This window comes from Nelusetta ayraudi, unplaced genomic scaffold (genome assembly GCF_046127955.1).
Source record: "Nelusetta ayraudi isolate G7.1 ecotype Tasmania unplaced genomic scaffold, CSIRO-AGI_Nayr_v1 ptg000009l, whole genome shotgun sequence".
Classification (NCBI taxonomy): Eukaryota; Metazoa; Chordata; class Actinopteri; order Tetraodontiformes; family Monacanthidae; genus Nelusetta; species Nelusetta ayraudi.
In genome coordinates this window covers 1221808-1249781 of record NW_027466059.1, presented here as the reverse complement: position 1 = coordinate 1249781, position 27974 = coordinate 1221808, and the positions used below count along the sequence as shown (strand labels likewise).

The window sequence follows — 27974 nt, the reverse complement described above, 5'->3', positions numbered from 1 at the left end:
CACATTTCGTTGATCCGTTCTGACAATGGTGATTTAAGAATTGAATTGCCCACGTACAGTCTTTCTAGTCCCCCACCGATAAAAAAAAATAACATCTCTCTATTCATTTTTATTTCCAAGGTTGACCGACATCGGTGTAGAGGTGTTCTCGGAGGGAAAAACAAACAGACTATATTTCAGTTTTGTGAGTGAATAAAAATTCCGCATTTGAATGACCACTCAGAAAATAGATTTTCCCCTTTTTGGAACTGTAATTACGTTCCCCCAACTTAAAATGATTGTCGGAGCAGCGGTGGCGTCGCTCTCTCAGGAGCCACGAACTATTACTTTCTGTCATCTTTTCGGTCTAGGAAACTTGAGGGACTTGTTCTGAGTCATCGTCCTAATTACAGCCAGAGATGGAAAGAGCACTTCACATTTTGGCGCGGCAAAGGCTGCCCGCTTCTCTCCAGATATGAGACAAGGTCATCTTCCCTGCTCCGTTTAGCATCTGTCCTCTCATTGCATCTTCATGAAGAAACACTAGCTAAAAAATTATGTTCATATTAGGGATGTTAACAATTAATCGATTGTCGATGAAGAATTTAATCGATTAAATTAAATTAGTCGCAATTAATTGAATTTTTTTTTACATGGTTAGTTAATATCATTATAACGGTGTAGTTGCAGGAAAGAGCAATGCACCTGTAGATACTGTGATGGTCATGATATACCTAGAACAAGTTATTTTTAAACAACTTCTACTCCTTTACAACGTTTTGTTCTCTAATGTAAAAATGGGTCACATTGGACCCCTCAACATTATTTAAGGGTTAAAGAATGTGTTCCTTACACATTTTCACTGTGAAATTTAGGTTTTCAGGAAAAATTGTTTATCACCGTTTATCACTTAATCGTTAATCGATCGATAAGGTCAACCGACTAACAATTAATGAATTCTTCGATATATTTGCATCCCTCGTTCATCGCCTTATGTTGACTAAGCAGGAGGGTTGCAGGGGACCGACAGAAGTGTTGGGTAGCTGCGAAATGTTCGCTTTGTCATATGATTTGTGGTGAAAGGCAGGGTCAGGGGTCACGCTGACGGATGTGGGCTTAAGATTACAGACTGGGGGCCGGGGTCAGGCCTGGTCAGCGTTGGCTTTCAAGTGGAGGAGCACCAAAACGCAAAAAACTGGGCTTATTAGTGAAACAAATCCGGTGTAAGAAAGAATTCAGCCGTCAGTAACGGAAGGAGTCGGAATGTTGGGAGAAGAGGTGACAGGGGTTTTAGTGGTGTCCCTCTCTGGACGGATCTTGGATGGATGGAAAACATCTGGCATAGGAAAGTGCAAGGGGGATTTTGTTTACTCTGCCTACCAACCGTGTATATTTCAAAAAGAGAATAATCATTTAGATTATAGGGGTTTTGAGTGAAGAATAGAGTTGCACAGATTTCTTAAGAAACTACAATGATGTGATGGATCACAGATTTGCAATTAAAACGACTTACAAAGCAGACAGAGCATTGTGCAAAAACTCCAGTGTAATTAATTAATGATTTACTTCTTGCATCTCCCACTGGTTAATATTTAATCTTGACTTACAAAATCTGAAAACAGGTGTTTATTTTCACTTCCTGCTTCCTGGTGTAAGATGTGCTCGGCATGTCTGTTTTATGGAGGGGTGGATGGGTGGGGTTGTTGACCTTCATGTGTGACATCCGATGGAAAACCTGGCACCCCCCCCCCCTCGGGACATGCCGAGGAATGTGTCACGAAGCAACCTGCCTGGGATCTAATCCCAGCGATCCTCGACTCTCCCCACGCTCCGTTTAAAAACTGCCGTCAAATGTTGTGGCAGCAATAATGTGGCGCGTGATATACAGTCATTGGGTCTCCCCCCCACCCCCACCCCATCCCCCCCATCTCCCCCAACCCACCTTCCTCAACTTAGCTTGTGCGTTAGTCGTTTTCTGGCGATAAGCCAGGAACACAGTCGGCATACGGCCCAGCAGCACCGCCGTCCCGCTCTGCACGGTCGGCCCGGGACCATTAACGTAGAGCAAGTTGGGACGGGGGAGGGGACGGGGGGGCGCAGCAGCGAGCGCCGCAGCCGTTCGTCTCGAGCCAAGAGAACACAACCCAGCGACTCCCTGCTGAGGTTTGTGCGGCCGCAGCTGAGACCGTGCCCGTTGGCTCTGACGTCATCTCGGAGCTATTCTTCACCCCGGCGACCCCCTCCCCACCCGTCCCCTCGCCCTCTTCCCCAACCGTCCCCTCGCCCGCTCCGCGTCCTGCTGCCCCTGCTGCTTTGCGCGCGCTCGCCCGCGCAATCTACCCGCCAGCTCCGCGAAGTCTTAATCAAATCGGCCAAAATGGACTCGCCCGCGCGGCGGTATCGCGTTTCTTTCCCCGCTGCGACGTATTAAAAGCCCATTTCGCGGCGTCGGAGCACCACTCACAAAGTCATTAGCAACACTTGTTTTGGAGGGAGGGGAAGGCCTGGTACAGGGCTGCTTTTGGAGCTGTGGGAGAGCGGACGGAAGCTGCCGCAGCAGCAGCTCCCCCTGACCTTGCCGCCACTTCATCATCCTGCTTTAACCTGTTCTGTTATAACGTGTTGGCTGGTGTTTACCTCTCCGTGGCGGTGGGGAAGACGAGGAAGGGCGTGATGTGAAACACGCCGCAGATCCAGAGGTGTCATTCAGCTGAGTGGTGGAATGAGTACTCTGCTGGTTGCCATTTCCTCTCGTCTCAACCATGGATGTATTATAAGAACTGGATACTGGACTGGCAATGTGGCGGCGTGCCGATTTCATTCCCCCAGTGGCCACTTGAGGTACTGCAGCAAAATAAATATCCCATGCATAAACGCCTTTAAAATGGCCTTAAACACAATTCACAGCAAATCTTTCTATTGTAAATTTTTCACTTATGGTCTTTTAGGCGTTTAAAAATCACAAGTGTGACGTCATCACGTCGTACGTGCTGCTGGGTCTCAGCTCGTTCTGATTGGCTGCGTCCTGACGTGTCTGTAAGTGATGTTCTCCAGAATTGTTCTGATTGGCCAAATATGTCATGTGAGTCACAGAGGCATGATGGGAAGTGACACTACTGCGCATTCTCTATGGGGCCATTAACGCAGAAGTCAAAAACTTGTTCGGTGTGTGCGCTGAGTGAGCAACTGCATTCAAATGAATGGGCCGTGATCTTGGAGTCTGGGGGTGTGGTCTCAAGGGGGCGGGGTGTGTGTGTGGCTGAGAGCTCTTTACTAGGGCGTTGCATGAACTGGAGGTTACATTTATAAATGCAGATCAGTAGATTTAAGATAAATAAATGGATGAAATGTTTGACTTGAAAGTGGCCAAATGAAACAACCGCTCCTCCTCACCGTTTCCATCGTTTTGATCTCGATCAGATCCCCCCCCCCCATTTCTGCTAATTTGATATGCCAGCAGGACTCGTGCGCTCGTCAGATTTATTTATAAAACAAATAACGAGCCTGGAATCTCACTCGTATTTTGGTGCCAGGCCTTGCGGGCGCACAGGCGGGGCAAAAATCCCATCCTATATCTGTATTCTGGCCACCAGGAGCTCCCTTGTTGTCGGTGGGAACGTCTGACAGAGCGTCAGCTGGGACGAGAAGCGCTCGCCGCCGTCATGCCTTTATGGCTCTGGGTCTCAGCGGTGGGCGGACGTGTCAAAAGGGCTCCTTCTTAGAATGCGGGTCAGATAGGAAGCCGACCCCCTGGGGGAGTTTGGGGGGGTGGAGAGGTGGATGGATGGGGGGGGGGGGCTGCTGAGGACTGGATAAGGGAGAGATGTGAGAGCGTGCAGACAAGGAGGCAGTGCACATGCACGGTCCTGGACGTGCACGTGCATGCACACATGCCCAGACAGACAGACAGACGGACAGACAGCCTGCCAGCAGGGGGTTGTAGTGGCTAGACGGACCGCAGGGCAGAGCCCACTCCCGCGAAGGGGGTCCTTCAGTGGGTGGGAATGAGATCCATGAGGGGTGTGAAATGATTCTCTCTCTCTGTGTCTGTCTGTCTCTCTCTCGCTGTGTTTCCGTTGCCCCTAGAATTGCGCAAAACCTAAATATCGCAATAAAAAAAAATGGTAATAGAAACACCTAAAAACCCTCAACTATCGCAAATTAAGTGTTTTTTTTTGGATGTATCGATACAGAGGTATATCGCAAAAGTGCCAGTAGAAACACTTTTTTCACATTTACACGTCACCAAACGGGGACGTACGGGGTCAAGTGAAAATGGCCACGAGTCATCAAAGAGAAAAATATAGCATCCATTCTTGACAGCACACAAACGTAAAAAAAACAAATCAAAGCAAAGTAATTCTCGTAAGTCTCGCAGGACACGATTTTATGAGAATTGCGGCTCATGCGCTTCACACCATTTAGTGGAAACGCCTGCAAATCGCAATTTTAGAAATTTCGCTTTTATTTTGCGAAAAACTCTAATGGAAACGCAGCTTCTGTCCCTCTGTGTGTCTCTCTCTCTCTCTCTCTCTTGCCCTCTCTCTCTGACCTAGGCTCCTCCAGGGTCCTGCCTGCCAACACTGATGCTTTGTGTAACTGAATCTCTCTCAGTCTGTGCATCAAAGGGCTCTCAATGTCCGGGAGCTCGGAGCTGGCGAGTCGATGAATGCTGTATGAACTTTGACGGCATTATTGATGACTTTTTTTGTGAGTGTCATGAGAGGCTTGAAATTGCCTCTGGAAGTGTGGGAAGCCCGACACCTGCCAGAAATCCTGAATCATTTTTTTTTGTCTCTTTTTAGTGCGGTGTGACGAGCTGCAAGAAGGAAACGACACGACATCCGCTAGTTTTGGCTTTTCTTGCGTCTTTTTTTTTTTTTGGATATGATTAATCACAACAAGTTTACTCCTAGCCAAATGTGTTTCTCCGGTCCGCTGTTTGAATATAAATGGATGACTTGACAGAGCCAGATATCCATTTTGTTTGCTGAGACAGACAGACAGAGAGGGAGAGGGAGAGCAGATGGGCAGGACTGGCAGAAAAATCTCACAGCAAATGCAAATATAGCACCTTGTTGCTTCTGTGATTTGCGACGGTTCTGACTGTTCTCGCTCTTTTGCCCGCTCCGAGAGAAAAGACCATCTCGTTGGATGATGCTTGTCGGTTTGTTGTTTTTTTTCCTCGCTCGTGTAAAAAAAACCAAAACCAAACCAATTTGTGCACAGGCAGTTCTACAAACCAGTGTTGTCCAAAGTAAGACTAAAATGATTTATTTATTCATCCCCGTGAGTCTGGAAGTCTGTTCTTTCGCATTCTGAACCTCCTCCAGTTGTGATTTGGTCGACGGCCGACGTTGGGAATGATGAACGTGAACTTTGATGCCTTTGTGCTTTGAAGGCCGCTGTCAAAATATATGATGGTTGCTTGGCGCGAACGAAGAGGAGACGAGCCTGTAATGAAAGAGAAGCCCACGCTGTAGATTGTCAGTTTTTATTGCGAGGGGGGAAAATGATCCATTATTCAGAAAGAATGCTGCAAGGTTGTTGTAGTTCAGTCCAGTACCTTGGCAACCCAGCTGACGACTCTGTAGTCCCTTCTCTTTGTATCCTGGCACGACACGGCTTCCTTAAATCTAGGTGGTGAGAAAGCTGCTCTCCAGATTGCACGCCATGTATAAGCCTAATTCATTACAGTGCACTTGCTGCATGATGCATTTCTAAACTGGTTTTGGAATATTTGAATGAATGAATGCCGCGCTCCATTTACGTGTTCTAAACAGTGTCAATAGACTCGCTGCACTGAAATTCGATATGCCGCGCGCAAGAGCCTCGTGCACAAGGACCAGCGCCTCCTTCCAAAACTGTTTCACTGAACATTCCTGGGGCGCCGCCTGTCAGTGAACCCACTGCTCGAGATCAATGATGAACTCATTCGGCCATAAGAAGAGACAGAAATATTAAAGGAAAGAGATTTGAATTTGAGTTTTCGTTTTGAGTTTTAAGGCGAAATTCTGTGAATAAAGTTAAAATTTCGTGAATAAAGTCATAAATTTGTTGAAAAAAGTTGATGTAAAAAGACAAACTTTTCTAAATAAAGGTGATGTAAAAAAAGATGAAATTTTGTGAGTAAATTCAAAATTTTGTGAAAAAAGGCGCTGTGAAATAAGAAATTTTGTGAATAAAGTCGAAATTTCGTGAAGAAAATCGACATTAAAAAAAGATGAGACTTCGTGAATAAAGTCGAAATTTCATGAATAAAGTCGACGCAAATGACGTGGAAATTGGCGAGTAGACTGGATGGACGGTGGATTAACTCCACCCACAGTTAAAAGTAAACTGCCGAAAACGGGGGTATCCCACATGGTTCACCCACAGTAATCAGGACACTGGTAAAAATGGTACTCCACTAGACTTGCGCGCAGTCTTTCGACTTTATTCTCCACATTTTGACTTACTTCACGTTGACATCAACGTGAAGTAAGTCAAAATGTGTGATTTTTCAATTAAGATTCAAGACGAAATTTTGTCTTTTTTTTTTTTTACGTCAACTTTATTCTCAAATTAGAAACTTGAAGGAAAAAAAAAATCCATTGAAATTGAGGGCCTAATCGTCTTCTGTCAGGAGGTAGACGCAAAGACACGAACAAGAAAAAAACAAACAGATTTTCTAAACCCTTAACACACAGAATTGTGATTTATTAACCATTTCACTCCAGGTGGGTCGATGCCGCGTGTGCGCCGGTCATTCTTCCCCCTGTCCCGAAGCCATTTTTTTTTTTCTTTCATTTCTGTGGAAAATCAGTTCTGTTGCGAGGAAGCCATGAAACCCTCATGCAGCCTGAGGACATTGACATCCAGGTGTCGTCCCTGGGACAGAGTGACCTGGCTGACGTGCCTTAGATCAGTGGTTCTCAACTTGGTGGAGTCTCAGGAGGACCCACATTTTTTCTTATCATGACGTCGCAACCCAGATTTATTCGAGAGAAATAAAAACCCTAGCCCACTTTCTGTCATATCCCGTAAAAAAAAATATTGATTTCAATTCAATTGAATTGTGTCTTGCCAAATAAATGCCTAAGATTTTCTCTGTAAATATATATTTTAAAAAACTTTTTTTTTTTTTTTTTTTGAATAAAGGGGTAAAAGGCCCACGAAGTGACCCAATCGTGGGTCACAACCCACCGGTTGATTAACGCTACCTTTGACAATACACCTTTTTTTTTTTTCTTTTTGGAAGTGTCCATTATGAACTCTATTTCACACTTTCACTTCTCTGTTGCTGTCCCTCTTCACCAGAGGGGAAGAAAGGCGAGCCGTGCCTCCGTAAATATGCCTGGATGGAGGTCTCAGTGGCGTCTCGTCCTGCTGAACTGCCTGACCTGTGGCCTGGAGATCTGCTTGGCAACTGGGATCACGTACGTGCCGCCGCTGCTGCTGGAGGCCGGCGTGGAGGAGCGCTACATGACCATGGTGCTGGGTAAGTTCCTCGTAAAAAAAAAAAAAAACGAACAAAAAAAAAAAACCCCGTTAAAAGGGCGGCTTGGAGAGGGTCACCTCACGTTGTATATTTCTGAATGGCGCTCCGGTGTGTTCCTTCTAATCTGCCGCCATCCCCCGGCACACCGTGATGGATTTAGTGCCCGGTGGACTTTACTTGAGCTTGTTTTCCAACCAGATGGATTTCTTTTAATTGAAGCGATTCAGTCGATCTCGCTCATGTACACAGCCGCCTCGTCTTCGGTTTGATATACTGGAGAATCTGGAGAGCGGCCAACATAATTGCGTCTAATTCAATCACCATGGATTTTTTTCCTTTTCTTCTTTATCTAGTTGTTGTCCCACGTGAGACGTTGCACGGCAATCTTTACGGTCCGTTTGCGGGGCCTGCGCGCTTTGTGAGCGAGTTCGACGGATGACCTTTCGCCAGTGGAAACGCGGCTCGTGTGTCGATGGGTCACAGTGTCACGGGGCTTGTATCTTTTCCATTCCGCTCATAAAAGCGTAATTGAGGTCACGGCGCAGCTGAGTGGTCCTGTCACCTGTTGCTCTCGCGAAGGTGGTAATCGGCTGCTAATTTAAAGGCGGCGCAGGGGGACGTCGCTGGAGAAACCCGCCTCCGGATTCGCCGCTGCATGGAAATGAAAGAAATGGAAACGAGCTTAGTCATTTCTTTTGCAAGGGCTTGGTTTATTTCGCCACTTCTGCTACATTGCAGCCGACAAAACTTGCCTGATGCATCCATTCTGGCTTCTCTGTGCAATTCCAAGTCGCAGACACTGCAGGGACCATGCTGTGTGGCCGACGTGTTTGGTTTGACCCGCAGTTGTGCGATCGTGGCTTCAACATACATTTGCGCTCGTTTCCATTTAAGGAATGCTCCGGCGCTCCCTCATTAGTGGCGCACATTCCGCCCGCGTACATGCGTCGCTACATTAGAACGCGTCGCATACGTTCACATTAGCGGTTGTGTACATTTGACCCCCTCCCCCGGTAGCTTGGTTAGCCTGTGAGCGCCGTGTGAATGGCTGCCTTATCCTGCCCTGGCCCGTTCCAGCGGTGTTCACATGCTCTCCGCTAAAAGCGACTCTTTGAGACGATATCTTGTGACTGCGACGGTGCAGCTCAGCCAGAGTTGAAACGGCTTCGCACAGATGACAGTAGCGGCTATTCAAGGGTAAAGATGAAAACCATATGCACTTGCGCTCCTCTGGTTCTGTAACAGCTGCCGGTGATGCGGGGTTGGGGGTGGTTTATTGTAAGGGGTCCCTATAAAACGGGCCGCCGTCGCACTGCGAGCCAATCTGGCAATGGCACTCAACCTAATTCTCATCCCCCCCCACCTCCCCTCCGTAATGGAGTGGCTGAGTGTTGAACGGAGATAGATATTGTGTCTTGGGAGGGCTCAAGCTAATTTCCTCGGCAAGAGCATCAAGTTCTCCAATGGCCCTTTCTCTACTTGATCTAATGGCCATTTGTTGGCTGCAGCATCTTGCAGTTGTTTCTTTCTTTCTCCGGTTTCCAGCCTGTAAGAGGAGGAGGTGCACTGGGTTCGCTGCTTGTTATTCTATCCATATTAATGCGAGTGTTAAAGTAACAAAACGCTGTGAAGCGGCCTGTTTTATGTACAGGGGGGCGGAGGGGTGTCGGCCTCGGACACATTAAGACCGTGCACCGTGTGCGTATCACATTGTAAATGGCAGGAAGTTGTAAGCAGCCATGAATGAAGAGGGCCAGCAGTCCTCCAGCTGGAGACGCCGCGGACGGATTGTTGCAATGACGACCGTCCACAGCTGCAGTTGACGTTCTCGTCTTTCCCTTTTAACAAGTTGGGTCGGGTTCTGCAGTTCGGCCGAGCTTGCTCTGCCACGAGGTGTTTGACCCCCCCCCCGAGTTGTGTTGGCAACGAGCAGATGGGCAGGCAAAGGTTAAGGTCTTTTTGGGCTTGGCTTCATCACACTTCACATTAAATTTGCTTGAAAACGGGAACGAGCCTATCACCCCCTGTGTAAACTGCCAAACACCCACTTATTTTCCCTCGCAAGATGACCAGCGAACTTATCAAGAGAGCTTTCCGGTTATCTCGGATCAGATTCTGTTTTTCCCACAATGTTGCCTGTCTAATGACACTTACTGTACGGCTTCTTAATTGATGATCTTGTTTTAGAAAATAGAGAGGAAGAAGGAACGCTCCTCTTCCTTCCAAAATTAACTGGCAGCAATCTTGCAAGTTGAAATGTGGAAGGCTGCTGGGCCGTTGGTTCAGGCTGTGTTCTGATAGACAGTCGAAATGAGGCCACACACACAAAGAATCCTCTGCCAATGCAAGAAATTACTGGTACGCTAATTTGTCAGCAGCTTGACACCAGTTGGCGAGAGGCCGAGCGCTTTGTTTCACACGGTTAATCGGTTGAAATGTGGTTGACTTATTATCTTTTTCTCTCTCAATGTACCATTGCGTCACCCTCGTGTGTCTCCTTCGCGCCGTCCTCCCAGGTATCGGCCCGGTGCTTGGCCTCCTGTTCACGCCTCTGATTGGCTCAGCCAGTGACAACTGCAGCAGCAACTACGGCAGGCGGCGGCCTTTCATCTGGCTGCTGTCGCTGGGAGTCCTCTTTGCTCTGATCATCATCCCCCACGCGGACACGCTGGCCGCGCGGCTCGCCTGGGGCGGCCAGACTTTCCAGGTAAAATGACCAAATGGCGTCCAATGTGAAACATTGGGCTGCTTGCTTTTCTGTTTTGTCGGGGGGGGGGGGAGCGGAATATTGAATGATTAGCCGAGTAAGTCGCAACTCGGCGAACATTGAGCTCGCATGACAACCATGTCTTCTCATGACCGCTGCAGACGGCATTAAACACGGTCAATTCTCTCTAAGTGACCAGTCGTTTGAGTGCTCTTGAACTCCTGCAACTGCCAAGTTGCCACGGCAACTTCTTGTTTTGTAGCCAGTACTTAGTTTTTAATAATAATGGATTGGATTAATAAGGCGCTTTTCTAGGCGCTCAAAGCGCTTTACTTTGAACCCATTATTCATTCACACCACGTTCACATTGGTGAAGCTGCGTTTCCGTAGCTTTTAAATATACCTCTATCGTCTATATACATCTGAAAAACCACCTCATGAGAGCGTCAAAACCTTTTAGTGATACTTGAGAGGTTTTTCAAAGTTTAGGTGTTTACATTACCATTTTTTTAAATTATTTTTTTTATTGCGATATTTAGGTTTTGCGCAATTCTAGTTGTAATGGAAACGCAGCTTGGGACGGATCGGGATTCGAACCGCCAACCTTTCGGTCATTGGACAACCAGCTCCACCTCCTGAGTCACAGCTGCCATCTTCTGACATCACTGGCACTGTTGATCCGCGTCATCCACTTCATGGAAACACAACTAACATATCACTGTATTATCCATCCATCTTCTGCATCTCCTTCCTCCTGCACTCACGGTTTGGGTCGGGGGTCTGCTGGAGTCTATCTCAGCTTTCGTGGAGTGAATGCAGGGTGACACCCTGGAAAAGTCAACGGTTCATCGCAAGGCCACATTGAAAGACAAACAAACATACACTCAATTTTGAGTGCATGCATGTTTTTGGAGTGTGGGAGGAAGCTGGAGAACCCACACAGACACGGGGAGAACATGCAAACTCCACAGAGAGATACCCAAGGTTGGGATCGAACCTGTGATGGCGCCAACCACTCCTCCTTGTTGCCCACAACTGTGTTATCACGGTCCAAGTCTTTTAAAAGAGAAGAATAGATGAAAACCTGGTTGATGAAGATGCAAAGCCGAGACTTGGGTTTAAATGTTGTTTCCGCTCCAGGTGGCCTTCCTCATCTTCGGGGTGGGACTCCTGGACTTTTGCGGCCAGGTGTGCTTCACGCCGCTGGAGGCGCTGCTGTCGGACCTGTACCGCAACGAGGAGGACTGCGGCCAGGCCTTCGCCATGTTCTCCCTCATGGTCAGCGTGGGCGGCTGCGTGGGCTACCTGCTGAACGCCAAGGACTGGAGCCACAGCCTGCTGTCCGTCTACCTGGGCGGCCAGGTCGAGTTCCTCTTCTTGCTGCTCATCATCATCTTCGTCCCCAGCGTGTTCATCACCATGAAGGTGTCGGAGGAACCCGCGTGCGCTGGCGCGGGCGGGGTCGACGGCGCGGGCGTGGGCGGGGCGGGGTCGCTGCTGGAGCTGGGCGCCGGCTCGATGGACGGCGGCAAGTGCGGCGTGCCGCGCTCCTGCTGCTACCCGCTGAGGTGCAAGCTGCGGCTCCTGAAGCTGGGCCCGCTGCTGTGCCTGCTGAGGACGTGCTGCTCCATGACGCCGGCCATCTACCGGAGCTACCGCCACGTGCCCCGGGTGATGAGGCAGCTGTGCGCGGCCCATCTCTGCAGCTGGATGGCCATCATGTCCTTCGTGCTGTTCTACACGGACTTTGTCGGGGTGGGGCTCTACGGGGGCGTGCCCAGCGCCGTGCCGGGGAGCGCGTCCAGGCAGCGGTACGACGAAGGTGAGTTTTCACTTGCTTCATAATCCCGATCGGCTTCGTTTCCCTCACGGGCAGGGGAAAAGTTGTCTGAGGCTGATTCAACCACGCTGCAGCTGTAATGCAAAATTGCAAAACGCATTCATACAGGGGCATGTGAAAGCGTTCCATAAAATATTTGCAGCGACCTCATACAGTAGACGGTCAGAAAAGGAAAGCGTTTCAGATGCGTAGTGGCACACGACAAAAAAGCAACTTAAAACCCAGCAGCATTTCAAGTGCTCCGGTGCCACATCAATTAAAGGGTGATTTGGAGAAGAAACAGTGACATCAAGTGGTTACATTTTAGATTGCAGCGCTCTTTCACTCCCCCTCCCTCTCTCGAGCTTGCCAGTGAACTACGGTGGCCAGCGAGCACAAACTTGAATACCTCGTCCACGTGGTTTATTTGAAGACACTAGCGTTCACCCTAAATACGAAACGCACTGTCAGGCCGACTGGATTGTCCACACCAGGCTTCCTTAGAAATATGCAATGTGCAAGATGGCAGCATAACTGGGAGCAAGACCCTTGATCTGTGTATGTTCTTATATAAATAAAAAACATTCTATAGGTAGGAAAACCAAATTACTTTTATTGTATTGCGAGTACACACTTTTATTAAGTATATTAAGCCTTTACCAATATAAACATCATAAATCAAGCAAAACTTTACACACCGGACCTTTAACTCTGTCTTTTGTGTTGCTGGACGCATCTTCCGTTTTCTCACCGCTGCCCCGCCCCCGACACACGCCACCTGTCCTCTCGGAACTGGCGCAGTGCCTGTCCCGACTGTGCTGTCTGACCTATCACAGCCGGACAGGAAGCGTCTGCATCGCTCAGGCTGAGCCTGTGTTTGCAGCATGAGGACATTCATACCTTCCCACCTCCCCCACTGCCGCACCCGTCCAGGTGTTGTAACACGAACGGCCATCAGCTCAGACTGGGAAGAAGGGATGTTAACAATTAATGGATAATCGATTAATTGTCGATTAAGAATTTAATCGATTAAATTAAATTAGTCGCAATTAATTGACCATTTTTTTACACTGGTAGTTAATATAACAGTGTAATGTGCTCCTTACACATTTTTCATTGTAAAATTTAGGTTCTCTGGGAAAAATCGCCGCTTATCAATTGATCGTTAATCGATCGATAAGGTCAATCGACTAAATGATTAATGAATTGATCGATAACTTGCATCCCTGCTGGGAATTAGCAGCTGATCTGTTCCGTTGGAGAGCCGAGCGTGACGGGAGAAAAGCCTTTCATTCGGGCCGTTTTGGCCACACAAGGCGGCGAGCCGGAGGAATAAAACCGACTTCAGCAGGTTAAATGTGGATGTGCGACGGTTGCACCGTGTTTAATGACACGTTCGCCGCAGCCTCAAACCAGACTTCCTGTTTCTCTCTCCCGCACTCTCTCTTTGTTTTAGTTTCGTCTCTTTTCGGTAATTGAATTACTCCTTAACTCTCGCCCACCCGGTATTTAGCAGTCCATTCACTGCACCCTGTGTGTTGTTTTTATCCTTTATAACCACTATTTTCTGTCCACACCCCCACCGCTCTGCCCCCACCGCCGCATATTTCGCTGTTTGGCCAGTTTCAACCCATCCAGCCACATTTTCCCTCTCTCCCTCCCTCCTCCCTCCCTCCGTCCCGTCTGACTGTCTGCCTTTCTTCTTTTTTTTATTTACGTTTAATTTTTTTCGCCTTCTCCTCCCCTGTGCCTGCCGGACCACAAGGAATGTCACACTCACAGAGAATTAATGTCAAGGAATTAGCCCACAAAGAACATGTTCATTCAAGTCGGGGAGGCAGACAAAAGCGCACGAGTTTGGCTGCGCCAGGTTCCCCCCTTTAACCTGCGACACGGTGGATCTTATTAAAAGCTGCGCGCTTCACCGTGCACTCGTTCCTCTGCAGCGCCGCCGCCTCCTCCTCCTCTTCTTCTTCTTCTCGGCCTCCTGCTTTTTAAGAACCCCTCGCTGCTCGTTTCTCATTCGCACTTTCTTTTAGACGAGGAGAAAATGTGAAGAAGTCATTTGTTCTGCAGAGCAGCCCTGCGCTCCCTCCGCCCTCCACTCCGTGCACTGATTGAGTAACTCTCAAGGCCGACCCCCCCACCCCTACCACCACCACCGTATCGCTCTGGGCTTGGATTTCGCTCCCCATTAGTTTGCGCCGTGTTTGTGAAGTGGGCTTGGCAACTTTGCTTTCCGAGGTGAAACATGATCCGCCGCGCTCTTCTTTCTTTCACGTCGGTGATTCTCCTGCTCTGCTTGCTAAGCCTCTGACCCACGCTGCCCACGCTGGGGGGTGGGGGGTCAGGAGGGGTGCTGCAGACTGAAGTAAATAAGCGTCTAGACTAGACTTTTAAACAGATGTGCCTTTTTGAAAGGCTAAAGTAACGCCGGTCTGGAGCGGAGGACGGCTGAGCGATGTGCAATTATCTCGCTCTGCTATTATTCCGCAGACCTTTTGACTCGGTTGCAAAAAATTGGCTAATGCTTGACTGAACGAGGGAGCGAAAATGGCAAATGAATTAGTGGGTGACCGTTAAATACCAAGATTGAAGCGTTCTGTGACTTATTTAAAAAAAAAAAAAAATTCTTGTTTGTTTTTTGGCAGAACCTCACGGCAGAAGTGTTTGTATAAGTGTTAGGATGCTAAACTGACCTTTTTTTCTGGGTACTAATTGGACAGTTATTTTTTATTTGAATTAGGGATGCTAATCATCGATTAATTTGTTAATCGTCAGTTGATTGACCTTATCGATCGATTAACGATTAATTGATCAGCAGCAATTTTTCCAGAGAACCTAAATTTCACAATGAAAAATGTGTAAGGAGCACATTTAACCCTTAAATCCACTGCACTGTTAGAATGATATTAACTACGATGCTATGTTCAATTAATTACGACTAATTGAATTTAATCGATTAAATTCTTAATCGACAATTAATCGATAATCGATTAACTGTTAACCTCTCTAATTTGAATGTCGTCCTCTTCATCAGGCTGGGTGTTCAAGACACTTGCATCTGTAAATAATGAAGAATCAGCCTACATGTTGATCTACATTATTTCAGATACCGATACACATTTGTATATACCAATATGATATGAAAATCTGCCCGTTTTCCCCCCCTTTCTTCCTGTCTTGGCCAGTTGCTGAGACTGCCTGCAAATATTTGTTGTCTGACGCAGAAACAGGAAGCACTCAAGAATCTGGGGGTGTACGTGTTGTTGTTTTTTTCTTTCTTGAAGGTTAATGCAATTTGTAACGTTCCAAATGAATCATTCCAGGTAGTTTGTTCCTCCTCTTACCTGCCAGAGCTGTGAATATCCCCCAGTTCTGGCCCTTTTGAGTTTATGACTTGTGCAACCAGCTGCTCTCCCTAAAGAGCTTTTAGCGCATCACACTTTAAAGTGGCCGCAGGGTATAAAGGAAGTGGTTTGATGAAACGCAAACGTCAAAGGGCAATATTTATACCACGCAGCCAATGATTTAACAGGTTTTGGGGTTTATGGATCAAGCATTTTGCGACTCTGCCCGCTGATTTTCCTTACTTTCTCCTCCTCCTCCCAGGGATTCGTATGGGCAGCCTGGGCCTCTTCCTGCAGTGTGCTACCTCAACCTTCTTCTCCCTGATCATGAGGCGCCTGGTTTGCCGCTTCGGCTCGAGGAGGGTTTACGTGAGCAGCATGGTGAGCTTCACCGCCTCCACGTTGGTCATCTGCCTGTCGAAAAGCATCGTCCTGGTCACGGCCATGGCGGCGCTCACCGGTTACGCCTACGCCACGCTGCAGACTCTGCCCTATACGCTCACCTGCCACTATCACAAGGAGCAAGAGGTGAGTAGCAATCAAATACCTTTTTTTTCAAAAAAAACCATCAAATTAGGTCACTTTTTTTGTAAATGGCGTTTGTCAAAAAACCCTCTTGTGACATCACAAAGGGCCTGTTTCCCGTGCCGTGTTGTTTTATCCCAGTAAAGGATGGAATAATATCTTGGGGTTTGTTGACAGGCTGAGCAGAGGTGGGTGAACTTTTTGACCGGTGGTGGTGGGCCACAATGGTTCTAGAAATTGACAGAGGGGCCGGAGCAGCAGCAGCAGCAAATGATGGATGGAGTGTTTTGGAGAAAAAAATATATCATGAGATATGTAGAAAACATGTGCTTTAATGTCAATTGAAAATGAAGAAAATCATCACAACAAAATGTATTTAGCTCTTTATTGACTTGACTCTTAAAACATTGAAAAAATGGATGCAATACAGCTATAGTCTAAATTAAACTTATTTTTTCTTTTCTTTTTTTTTTTTTTAAGTTGTTTAAAAGTAACTTGTTCTAGTTATTATGACCATCCCAGTATCCACAGGTGAATTGCTCTATCCTGCTACTACACTGTTATAATGATATTAACTACCCATGTAACAAAAAATGTTAAATTAATCGCGACTACTTTAATTTAATCGATTAAATTCTTAATCGACAATTAATCGATAATCGATCAATTGCTCGCATCTCTGGTATTAACCTTTTGATAACGTTTCAAGCAGTGTGCTGTGAAAGGTCAAATTATTGAGATGAACCTTTTCTTGTCGTTTCAGGTCTACATGCCAAAAAAGAAAACCCAAAGCGTCCACAAAAACGGCATTTTGTCCAAGCGTGACACGGTGTACGTCGCGCCGGCGGAGAAGGACGGCGGACTGAGTCCTCCTTACGGCAGTGACTTCTACAGCCAGGACGGATACGGGCTGTACGCCGCTCCGCACGGCCAGAACGGCTCGTCCCGCGGCCCCGGCGAGGCCGAGGAGGCCGAGCAGGAGTCGGAGGGCGGGCGCGGCGTGGGCTTGGACATCGCCATCCTGGACAGCACCTTCCTCCTCTCTCAGGTTTTCCCCACCCTCTTCATGGGCACCATCGTACAGTTCGCCCAGTCCGTCACCGCCTACATGGCCTCCTCGGCCATCTTCGGCGCCATCGCCATCTACCTGGCCGGCCACATCATCTTCGAACAGAAAGACCTGAAGAGCTGAGACGGCGGCTGCAGAGAGACGCGGGGGCGAAGAATAATCATTCTTTTTTTTTTTCGGGGGTGGGTGGGGGGGGGAGTCCTCGGGTGGGACTCGACGATGCACTACTGTTTCTGAAATGCCTTGTGCTTATAACGCGCGTGTGTGTATTTTTTTCGTTGTTTTTGTCGCTTTTCTTTTCCTCCTCCCTCAGTAAAGGTGCATTTCAGACATTAGAGGAGGGCTTGTTTTCTTTTCCGCCTGGAGAATCGACACACGCTCTCTGCCCAGGTCAGACGTTGAACTCTCTGTCAGTGCCAATGCAATTGTGTAGCAGTTGCCATAGCTCGTCATCGCCACATCAGTTTGGTCCATTATCGTTATCCTCAGGTACCACAAGCAGAACTGTAGAACACATCAACCTCACATACATACCTGCTGGTTTTTGCATCTTTGTTTATTTATGTGGGCTTTTCCATGAGCTGTTTTTTTTTTTTTTTTTTAAATAAGGATTCTGAACAGATTTTTTTTTTTTTTTTTTAACGTTTTTCTGGTCTTTTGCTGTGACGCCGAGTGTCGTCTTTCCAGCAGCAACATAGCAGAGCTAATGCATTGTTTTAGCTGTTTTGAAAAGCTATTTCAAAAGCAGTGCGTCAACACTGAAGGGAATACTCTGCGGATTTGGTGAAATCTGCACTCAAACAAAATCAAGTTTTGCGTGTGACAGATTTTAAAGGAAAAGTCAAATGCTGCACGTTTGACTGTTTCCCTTCAAGGGTTCAGCATCCAATCAGTACTGTGTCCCTCATTTAGAGACTTCCAGTTTTCATCTGGCCTTGATCTGCTAAGCACCCCTAACTTTCAAACCACAGTAGTTTTTCTTTAGGCATTTAAATCCTCTCTTAAGATAATGCCGATGCCATCACTATAGCTGCGTTCACACTACCAGCCAAAATCCGATTTTCAGCCCATCCAGATCGAAACCGGATCGTCTCTTTTGTAGTCTGAACAGTCACAAGTCACGTGAAATACAATTTTTGCAAAACAGATTGAAACCACTTTCGGGAGGTCGTGTCAAATGGCATTTGGACAGATGCGTCTCAGTGTGAACAGCTCCAAACACACTGATGGGTTTCGACTTTCCGTGACGTCCCTCTGCGCGACACAAGACCCGATGCGCCAGCGGAGCTGGAACGTGATGGAGCAGACAGAAGGAGTAGAAAACAGCAGTCCCTGGACGGAGGAGGAAACTCGTTGGCTCATCAGTCTGTGGGGAGATACTGTAGCTCCACTCAAGCCAAGCTCCAGGGCATGTATGGCAACAAGTGCCGCTGTCGCAATTCTATGACGTCACACACGACAGGCGCTGGACGATGCCTCCGCTCCGACGTCGTTGCTACAGCAACCTGTCAGATGGGTCAATAATGTGGCCCAGTGTGAACGGAGCCAGATCCCATTTGGACTTGCTTGGACTTTGCTTGCTGGACAAAAAAAAAAAAATCTGATTTGAGAAGGAATCTGATTTGAATCTGATTCGCCTGCAGTCTGAACGCAGCCTGTGTAGAAGACATGACGGCACTGCAGTCATTGTTGAAGAACCACTCTCTCCTCGCGTTGTCACCTCTGATTTTTTTTTTTTTTTACCATACTTCGGGCTGTTTCCACCCCGTTAATTAATGAACTGTTTGTTGTTGACTTCACACGTCACTGTGTACATTCCTCTGGGAATGCCCTGACGCTACCTGTCGAGGTGAGCTCATCAACCGCCGTAGTTCCCAGCATCTGACTGGAAGTGCAACCGACAACCTCTGCCCAGATAATCAAACGTAGTCCACGTCCAACTGTGTTTTTTTTTCCCCGGTCAGGACGGTCATCTCAGGTTAGCCCCCTGTTTTCAGCAGTCCATTCTGTCCTCGTGCCACTTGACGATGAGGCGGTTGCGTTCCCTGTGCTGCCAAAACCTTCATATATTTTACTGAGGGATAATCTAGGACGTCCAGATGGGCGCGTTGTGTAATGTAAACATATAGAGTGATACCCGATTTTTAAAAAATAATAATAATAAAAAAAAAAAACGTTCTTGGCACCCATTCCTGAAAGACCAAAAAAGGAAGGCGGTAAATACAAATATTTGGTTACTGAAAAACAAGGCACTGTAACAGCAGGCGGAAGGAAAGCCTCTGTGTGTTTGCGTGTGTGAGTTGTTGCGCTGGTGAGGAAGTCTGCGTAATGTATAATTTAGAGGCTGATTCAAAGAACCCTTATCATGCTGTATGTTACATTGTACGGTGGCCTTAGACAGGGTTTCTGAAACATGTCCACGTAAACTTGTCTGTCTTCCTTTTCTTTTTTTAAATCGCTGTGGGAGATCACTCAAGCATTTTTCTCTGGCTGATTAATTGGATTTTGCAGTTACGAACGGTGTGCGTGATTGCTTTCATCATGCCAAGGCTGCTGAAAGGGAAACAGCCACAGGGTTACCCTTCTTCCTACGAAATGCACAGGAAAATGTTGTCTCGCAAATGTCGGAAAAAAAAGGTTTTCAAGTGCCTGTAGATTTTTTTCAGATGTTTTTTGTACATATGTATTTATTAATTCTTTTCTTACAGTATAGCATGTATTAAGCTATTGGCATCTTTAATAGGTGCAGGGGTGAAGGCTGTTTCTGTGAAATTTCTTTTTAAATTATTTGTATAAATGTGGTATGAAAACATCCTCAAAGCTATAATTTATTACTATAATTATTATTATAATTATTTTTTATCATGACCCACTTCAGTTTTGGTTACATTACAGCACTGACAGCAGTTGGTAAAAAGGATACTGATAATCATGGTTATTTGTTCATGTGTCCATTTTTCATGTGTCAGTGGGGGAAACTATTCCCGTCACACTTTCAAAGTTTTATTTTTTTGTCCGTAGCAACAAAAAAAAAAGGAACAAAAATCATCAATGCTTTTTATCTGGGTCTTATATAACCACTTATTAGTAGAGAGCTTTTATTGTTTAATTTAAGAGCAAAGCGCTGCACAAATCACTCCATGTGCGGTTCGTTGTCACTCTTCAGCCAAATGTCCTGTTCAATGTCAGATGAAGTGCCAATGGTCTGGTTACGTTGAGGCCAAAAATTGCGCCCTAGTTTCGTTAATCAGGGTCACTGTTTTGTTTTTGTTCTTTCTTCTTCTTTTTTTTTCCCTCTGTCACATTTACTTTGGCTTCTGATCATAAAGGCAACCAGGAATCGCTTCAGGTTGGCTTTGTCTGTCCTTCCATCCCTCAGATTGTGTAATATGCAGTTGTTACCAAATTGATTTTTTTTTTTTTTCCAACAAAATAAAAGAACTGCAATATTGATGACGTGCTGTCACGTTGTGATTCAAGAAGAAAACATCCCGCTTCTCCTCAAAACGCGGCAATAGTTATTTTGTCTTCCAACCAACTGCTTGGACTGCGGTTGCTTTTGATTTGCGCGGGCCTGTCTCCGTCACAGTCGCCCGGCGTGTTGAAAACGTGGAAACGTCTCCACCATGTGGACGCCGTGGCAAGCTGCAACTGCACAGGCCTCGCGGGACGCGCTGCCGCTCGTGGTATTATCCGTCACATGGAAAGGGGGGGGGGGAAGATGAGGCTGCTGCTGCTGCTGCTGCTGCTGCTGCTGCGGTGGTGGAATGGCATGCCGGCAATGTGTGCCATTTCATGACGGGCCTCTCCTCGGGTTTTGCCTCTCGCTTGTCTCCAGTGTACCATGGGTAAAATGCATGGGTTTTAAAGGTGCGTGCCCCCCCTCCTTCCAAAATGCGATACCATCATTTTAAATGCCAACGGGGCCTCTGTGACCCGGCAGCGGGTGTGTGTGTATGTACAGCAGCACTGTGTCTTGCTCAAGGACACATCAGCAGGCCGGATGCTGGATGGACCCCTTTATCTTGGGGGGAGGTTGTGGTACCCTGACTGTCTGCTCCAAGTGATGAGCTCATTATTATTTTATAGATGGGGGAATATTTTTTATTTATCCATCTATCGATATATCTATCTAATAATAAATAATATGTTTTATTTAAAGGCGCCTTTCAGGACACTCAAGGTCACCATACAGAAAAATAAAAGAACAGTAACATTTAAAAGGACAAGAGACACTCAAACACTATGAGAGCGTTACAATCTAGAATCCTCCTGCAAAACAAACACAAATAAAGCAAATAGGCCTGTTTAAAGAGGTGGAGCCCCTCTGGAGCCCCTCTGGAGCCCATGGTGGACAGACAGGCTGGGGAGCACCGCGAGAGTGATGGATGAAGCCGACCTGAGAGTCCCGGTGGGGTGGGGTCGGGGGGTGTAGGTGTGGAGGAGTTCGGAGGAGGAGGTGCAGACTGGCGAGATAGATCATAGATGGCTTTGAATATAGAGCGGGATTTTATAGTTAACGCGGAAATTTATTGGGAGCCAGTATTTATTGATGTATTCATTCCTTCATTCATTCATGCGTTTTTTTCCAAGGTGCGTTCAAACGGCGCCAGCGGGGGGAGAGAGAGAGCGGGAGAGAGAGAGAGACCCTGACTGTCATTGCTCTCCGGTGACAAGTGGGCCTGTTTTTACACCTTCATTCTAAATAAGGAAGCGGCCTGACAGACATATGACCACCAGGCGGCCCAATTTGGGAGCAGGCCGGCTGCCCCCATGGCGCACTAGCAGCAGCAGTGACGGAGGACCGTTTGCCCCCCCCCCCCCCCCCCAACTCTCTACGGACCGGGTTATTTATTATTTATTTGTATATTGTATTATTTATTTATTTGTTTATTTATTTATTTATCTATCCATCCATCCTCTCCGCCCTCTTCCCCACTGTCAAGCGCACCTCTATTGGCATTGTCCCCTGACAGTGAAGTCAGCATGATGTCATCAGGGGATGCGGGGCTCCATCCCCAAAAAACTCTTTTGCGACCGAGATAGAGAGAGAGATAGAGAGAGAGAAAGGGAAGGAGCGTGAGCGTGTGTGAGAGAGAGAGAGAGGAAGGGAGAGTGAGGTGGGGGGGGGGCGGGTGGTGTAGGGGGGGTGGGGGTGGGGGGGGGCAGCGGAGGAGCTGCAAAACATGGTAATCAACCGCCGCCGCCGCCACCAACACCACCACCACCACCACCATCACCTCCGGCTCCGCCGCGCGCTCGCCCGTCTCCGCTCCCCCTGACTTGCGCGCCGCCGTCCCGGGGCTACTTGCGTTTCATGCCCAAAGCACCCGGCGATCCGCGGCGCTCCTCCAGAAATAACCCTCAGCCGGCATGCCGAAGCAAGCACAACAAGGGGAGCGGTATTTTTAGGCTCATTAATTTTGACCACGTGGGCCGAAGGTAAACCCGGATGGCCGTGGCGCAGAGGCTCCTCGTCAGTATGTCCTGCGAGGCCGGCACGCCGCACTGCTGGACGCTGAGCGCGGCGCTCCTGCTGGGCTTCCTGCTGGGCATCGTGTCGGCGTACCCGCTGCCGAGCGGCGGCGGCGGCAGGAGCAACGCGACGCTGCTGCTGGAGAGGCGCTGGGAGACGCTCTTCTCGCGCTCAGTGCTGGGGGTCTCCGCCGGCGAGAAGCCCGAGCAGAGCTGGGAGAGCGACTACCTGCTGGGGATCAAGAGGGTGCGGAGGCTCTACTGCAACGTGGGCATCGGGTTTCACCTTCAGGTCCTCCCCGGCGGCAGGATCAGCGGCGCGCATCACGAGAACCAGTACAGTGAGTCGAACCCTCCGTCCGTCCGTCCGTCCGTCCACCTACCTACCGATGCGATGCGATAGACAGACATACAAAAAAAAAGAAGAAAAAAAAAAAAGAAGAGGGGCAGAGTCATTCAGCAGAAATGTGTGATGAGCGAGCTAGGCTACCTCCCCCTCCTCATCCTCCCCCTCTTAACCCCCCCCTCCACCTCCTCGCGCTGGTGATTTGCATGATCATATGTCATCCGAGCCTGTTGGCGGTGGCGATTGATTTGAATGGAGGCAAATCTATTAGAAAATAATGAGAAGAATAAGGAGAAAATCATCATGTGTGAGGAGGACCCATCAGGGCTGAACACCGCACCCGCACCCCCTCCTCCTCCGCGTGGGCTCAACCATGACATGAATGTATGGACGCTTTTAGACTCAACTTATTTTTACGCAGCAGCAGCAGCAGCAGCAGCGAACCCCCCCATGCACCCCCTCTTCCATCTTGCGAGGGCGGCCCGCGGACCAATAAGCGGCCGCGTCCGTGCAATTGATTTTGATTGCTGCAATTATTGCAAATACAACACGGGGCCGCTTTAATTGATTGGGCGCTGGGATGCGAGTGTGTGTGTGTGTGTGTGTGTGTGTGTGTGTGTGTGTGTGTGTGCGTACGTGCGTGTGCGGGTGGGGGTGGGGGGGTGGGGAGTGAAAGGATGTAGAACAAAGGCTCGGCGGCGCTGCGCAGCATCCTGCAAGGTTACACCCATAAGGCGCAGGGAGAGAGAGAGAGAGAGAGAGAGAGAGAGTGAGAGAGAAAGAGAGAGAGTGAGTGAGTGCACAATGCCACGCACGGTCACATCAGCAGAATCACACTGCGCCAGTCAGGACGAGCCCCTCTGTCAGCTGTTTTGTATTATATATTTATTTATTTAAAAAAAAAAAAAAAAAAAAATCCTCCCTGATGATGATGATGATGATGTGTCCCACCCTCCTCCTCCTCCTCCTCCTCCTCCTCCAGGTCTGATCGAGATCTCCACGGTGGAGCGAGGGGTGGTGAGCCTATACGGAGTGACGAGTGAGCTGTTTGTCGCAATGAACAGCCGCGGGAGGTTGTACGGAACGGTAGGTGACGCGCTCGCCGACTTCCATCCTCCTCCATTGTCCGGCCCCCGGTCACTTCTTCTTATAAGCGGCGGGGGGACCCCTCCTCCCGCCGCCCCGCCCTCCCCCTGTGAAGAAAACAAAAAAACAAAAAAACAAAAAAACAAAAAAAAAAAGCGAGGGAGCGCGCGATCAGATTTCGAGATGGTACTCCTGCACCCCCCCCCCCCCCACACACACACACACACCCTCACCCCTTCCTCCCCCATCGTTGCGAAATCCATTTATTTTAATTTCTCCTGGAATCCGTAAAGCGCTAATTTTAACTCGACGGCTTTTGCGGGGAGCGGAATAAAATGACGAGGCGAACAGATGCTGGTAGGGGGGTTCGGGTGCCACGAGCTCGGATGCAGTCACGCGCGTGTGCGTGTGAGGGAAATCCCCCCTCACCCACCCCGCCTTCCTCCACCCCGCCTTCCTCCACCCCTACCCCCAACCCTGACGCACAACAGCGGCGGAAATCGATTTTTCTTCTCTCTCCCCCCCCTTCCCCTCAAAGCTCTTACTCAGCGCATCTCTGGGGGACGACTGAAGGCGTCTCACCACCAGCCCGGCTGACACGAGCTCTCACACCAAATGGCACTTGGATGTGTGTTTCTGTTTATTTAATTTTATTGAAGAGCAGTGTTGTTGGGATTTACTCGACAAAAGTAATCCAACTGCTGATTACTCCTCACAAAGGAATCCAATTATTTCTTTGATTACTTTGTTTCATAAGTAATCAATTCATTTCTTTAGTTAAACAAAAAACGATAAAGTGACAGTTGCTCAGTGCTTTGGACTGAACTTTATAAAGTGAAAATATTGCAATTGCAAATATTGCCTCTGTCCTCTTAACATGAATGAATGTTTGCTCTCTGAACACAAACTGCACATTTCACATTACACGTTATTAAAAAAAAAGTAGTTTAATTACAGTAGCGGATTACTTACTTACTTCATCAGCATTACTTAATAGATTACCCGCCAACACTGTTGAAGAGTCACACAATGCAACGCAGGACAAAGTTGTTGTGTTGTTGCATTTCCATATAGTTCCAGTTTATGTCGCACAGTAGCAGGCATGGGCAAACTATGGCCCGGGGGCCATATGCGGCATTTTAAGCTTTTTAATCCGGCCATAATATCAATAGTAAGTTAGTCATAAAGTAGCTGTATTTCATCCATTTTTTCCAGCGTTTTAAGAGTCATTTCAATAAAGAGCCAAATACTGTGGGGCCTCAAAGACACATTTCGTTTTAGCGCTTTTGTTCATTTCCAATAGACATTACAGCACATGTTTTCCACACATCCCAGGATACATTTTTTTTCCTCGTATGAGTCGCTGAAGCTGAGCTTGTTGTGTTCCAGAGACGGCTCACATGCAGCGAGGTTAAAGTTAGAATGAATGAAAGGTTAGTCCTTCTTCACTGGGTCACTGTTTATGTTTTTCTGCCCCCTCGGCAACAAGGACCTTATCACCTCCAGGAACCGCCACTCAATTTAGATCTCGCGACTTCATTTGATTTAAAACAAACAAACAAAAAACAAATCTACGCACACAACCAGGCTGGGCTCAAATGTGAGAAGAAAATATTAGAGGCACTGACGCCACATGGTTGCGGGGACACGCAGCGGGTGTTGAGCCGAGGCCCCGCTGACTGACATATGGCCACCGCTCCGCTTGTTGTGGCCGACGCGCTTGACAGGCCGACTGCCAGTCGCTTGTCCGGTTCGTGAGTGATGAAGCGTTAGCCTGCGAGCCGGGCGAGGATCCGATAAGAGATTGAATTAGGCCGTTGTGCCTCCCGTGGGAGCCTTTGCTCCACTCATTTGCTCGCCGCGGCGTCAGCTTGGCCTGACAGGGGGGGGGGCCTTCGCAGTGTACACGCGAGGAAAGGCAAATATTCCGAGCGTGGCGTCCATTTGGAGACCCTTCAGGAGTGACAGCTCAGCTGAAGGATGACTGACGTTGTCCATTTTCAAGCGTTGAATGGAATTGGTCAGAAAATGCAGTTCTTTTAATTTGAAAGTCAGAATGTGAGCTTTGGAATTCTAGTTGAGAATTTTTTTCTCTTTGACTTTTGCTCCATCCAGAGGTAAAAAAAAACAAAACAAAGGACATTTAAAGATGGTTCTCTGACAGCCACTGCTGGGAGCCAAGTGTTTCAGGCTAAGCTTAAGATAAAGCTGCTGGAATCAGTTGTGCTGCTTCATGTCATGAAAATGAAATGTGTGTCGCTGCCTGGCAGCAGCACTGTTAAACAATCGCACAGCGAAAGTCCGCCATGACAAATCTGATTCTGATCTCTCGCGTGCAAGCCTGAAAATAGATTTTTCTAGAAGCTGACAGAGTCAGTTAGGCCCAGTCATTATTAATCGGCGTGTCCGTGCCAAAATAAAGGCCTTTTCATTTTCTGTATACAACAGAGTTGCCTTGGATTTTTTCAGTTCCTCATCCGGCACTTCACTCGTACACTCCCTATTTTTTTGTGCAGGGACTTAACTGAATCTGTCAGCTTCTGTGAACGCACCCCAACCAAAGAGCAACTGTTTTTTTTTTTGACTAACTTTATTTAAACGACCCTAGCAGCGCTCGTTCTTCTTATTTCTTTCCTTCATTCAATGGAATTCTTCTTCGTGTTTTCCAGTTTTACCTTTGTTAGCCATCTGTGCTAAGAAAACCACCTCCTCAAAGCCGCCTCACTGTAGTTCCAGTTGATTTTCAGCCACGACAAAGCGCTAATTCAACACTCTGGTTCTGTTTGGTTACCTCGAACCGGAACATCCCTTGTGAGAAATTCTGCCTTGTTTTTTTTTTTTTTTTTTGCACATTCTGCAGATGATTTAGCTCACGGTCTGCAGGCTCGCAGCGATGCCTATTTTTAACAAAGCCAACGCACCTTTCCGAGAGCACGCGGCGCTGCTGGCAAGCGGCACAAAGACAAACTCCAAAAAAAAAAAAAAGTGAATTCACCCCCCCCCCTCCCCACCCACTCCCCCATCCCGTGCGGCATGTGTGTGAAGTCTAAATTTAGCCCCATATTGCGGTTGCTCACAATCTTGTCGTCACTGCTTCACCAATCGCGTCCCAGGACACTAAAACTCACTTGTTTTTCCTTTCTCTCTCTCTCTCCACTCATCCCCCCTTCCAGACAGTCTTCCACGACGAGTGCAAGTTCAGGGAGAGCCTGCTCCCCAACAACTACAACGCCTACGAGTCCATGGCGCACCGGGGATCCTACATCGCGCTCAGCAAGCACGGCCGCGTCAAGAGGGGCAACCGGGCCACCACTGCCATGACTGTCACGCACTTCCTGCCCAGAATATGACGAGCGCCCCCCCCCCCCCTCGTAAAAACAAACAAACAAACAAACAAAAAAAACAAACTGGCAATAAGGAACTGATTTGCACATGTGGATTATTTCCCCAGGTAACATAGATACCGTATAACGTACGTACAAACGCTAGGAAAAAAAAAAAAAGAGACTGAAAAATGGACTGACAAAGAAGACAGAAACACAGCTATATCTGATAGTATTTATTCAAACTTTATATGTATATTTGGGTAGCTCACTTTGTATTAGAGATGATGGGAACGCCATTCTTTGCTGCTTTTACGATTTTTTTTTTCCTTCCATCATTTTGTGACATGACGAGAGAGAGAGAGAGAGAGAGAGGGAGAGGGAGAGGGAGGGAGCGGCGCCGACTGCTCCCCGTCCCGACTACCCCCCCCTCCAGCGGGATGCTCGCTGCCGCCGAGTTCTCTCCTTTTTTTGGCGATCGAAATGGATACGTGATTACCTCAAAGCACCATTTCCCCCTCCTCCCCCCCTCCTCCTCCCAGGAGAAGAAGCGGGAGGAAGGAGAACGAGAGGGAGAGGAAGACGAGAAAAAAAAAGAAGAGGAATGCGTGCATGAAATTTCTACAGAGGAATGCCTGCCTCCTCCTGAGAGGATATTTTTTCTCGTCGTCGTTTGTTGCGCTGCTCTTGGACGTGGACGATTGCCCCCCCCACCTTGCTGGATTGCCTCTGTCACAACAAGAGCACTTGCAAAACATGGCGCCAGTCCCCCCCCCCCCCCCCCCCCGTCCCTTTCTTTTCTTTTTTTGATCTTG

General features: G+C 47.9%; 2 protein-coding genes across 4 annotated transcripts in view; both read left to right on the top strand.

Moving 5' to 3' along the window:
* LOC142883903 (solute carrier family 45 member 3) overlaps window positions 1–20382 on the top strand; it is a 35218-nt gene extending 14836 nt beyond the window's left edge. For all 3 annotated transcript variants that reach the window (XM_076019224.1, XM_076019223.1, XM_076019222.1), the window contains exons 2-6: window positions 7279–7459; window positions 9976–10166; window positions 11307–11988; window positions 15598–15863; window positions 16624–20382. In XM_076019224.1, the coding sequence (XP_075875339.1) occupies window positions 7312–7459; window positions 9976–10166; window positions 11307–11988; window positions 15598–15863; window positions 16624–17052 (1716 nt within the window). In that variant the 5' untranslated portion in view covers window positions 7279–7311 and the 3' untranslated portion in view covers window positions 17053–20382. The remainder of the gene's footprint in view (window positions 1–7278; window positions 7460–9975; window positions 10167–11306; window positions 11989–15597; window positions 15864–16623) is intronic.
* Window positions 20383–22381: 1999 nt separating this feature from the next.
* Window positions 22382–27203, top strand: LOC142883901 (fibroblast growth factor 6-like). Its single transcript, XM_076019221.1, has 3 exons — window positions 22382–22745; window positions 23733–23836; window positions 27010–27203. The coding sequence occupies exons 1-3, from the start codon at window positions 22382–22384 to the stop codon at window positions 27184–27186; spliced, it is 645 nt and encodes a 214-aa protein (XP_075875336.1). The 3' UTR covers window positions 27187–27203.
* The last annotated feature ends 771 nt before the right edge of the window (window positions 27204–27974 follow it).

What these genes read in the sequence shown, in the direction of transcription:
- LOC142883901 (XM_076019221.1), top strand. Translation starts at nt 22,382, where the DNA reads ATGGCCGTGGCGCAGAGGCTCCTCGTCAGTATGTCCTGCGAGGCCGGC. An exon ending in GCATCACGAGAACCAGTACA is followed by an intron (nt 22,746 to 23,732) that starts GTGAGTCGAACC and finishes CTCCTCCTCCAG; the next exon opens with GTCTGATCGAGATCTCCACG. An exon ending in GCGGGAGGTTGTACGGAACG is followed by an intron (nt 23,837 to 27,009) that starts GTAGGTGACGCG and finishes CCCCCCTTCCAG; the next exon opens with ACAGTCTTCCACGACGAGTG.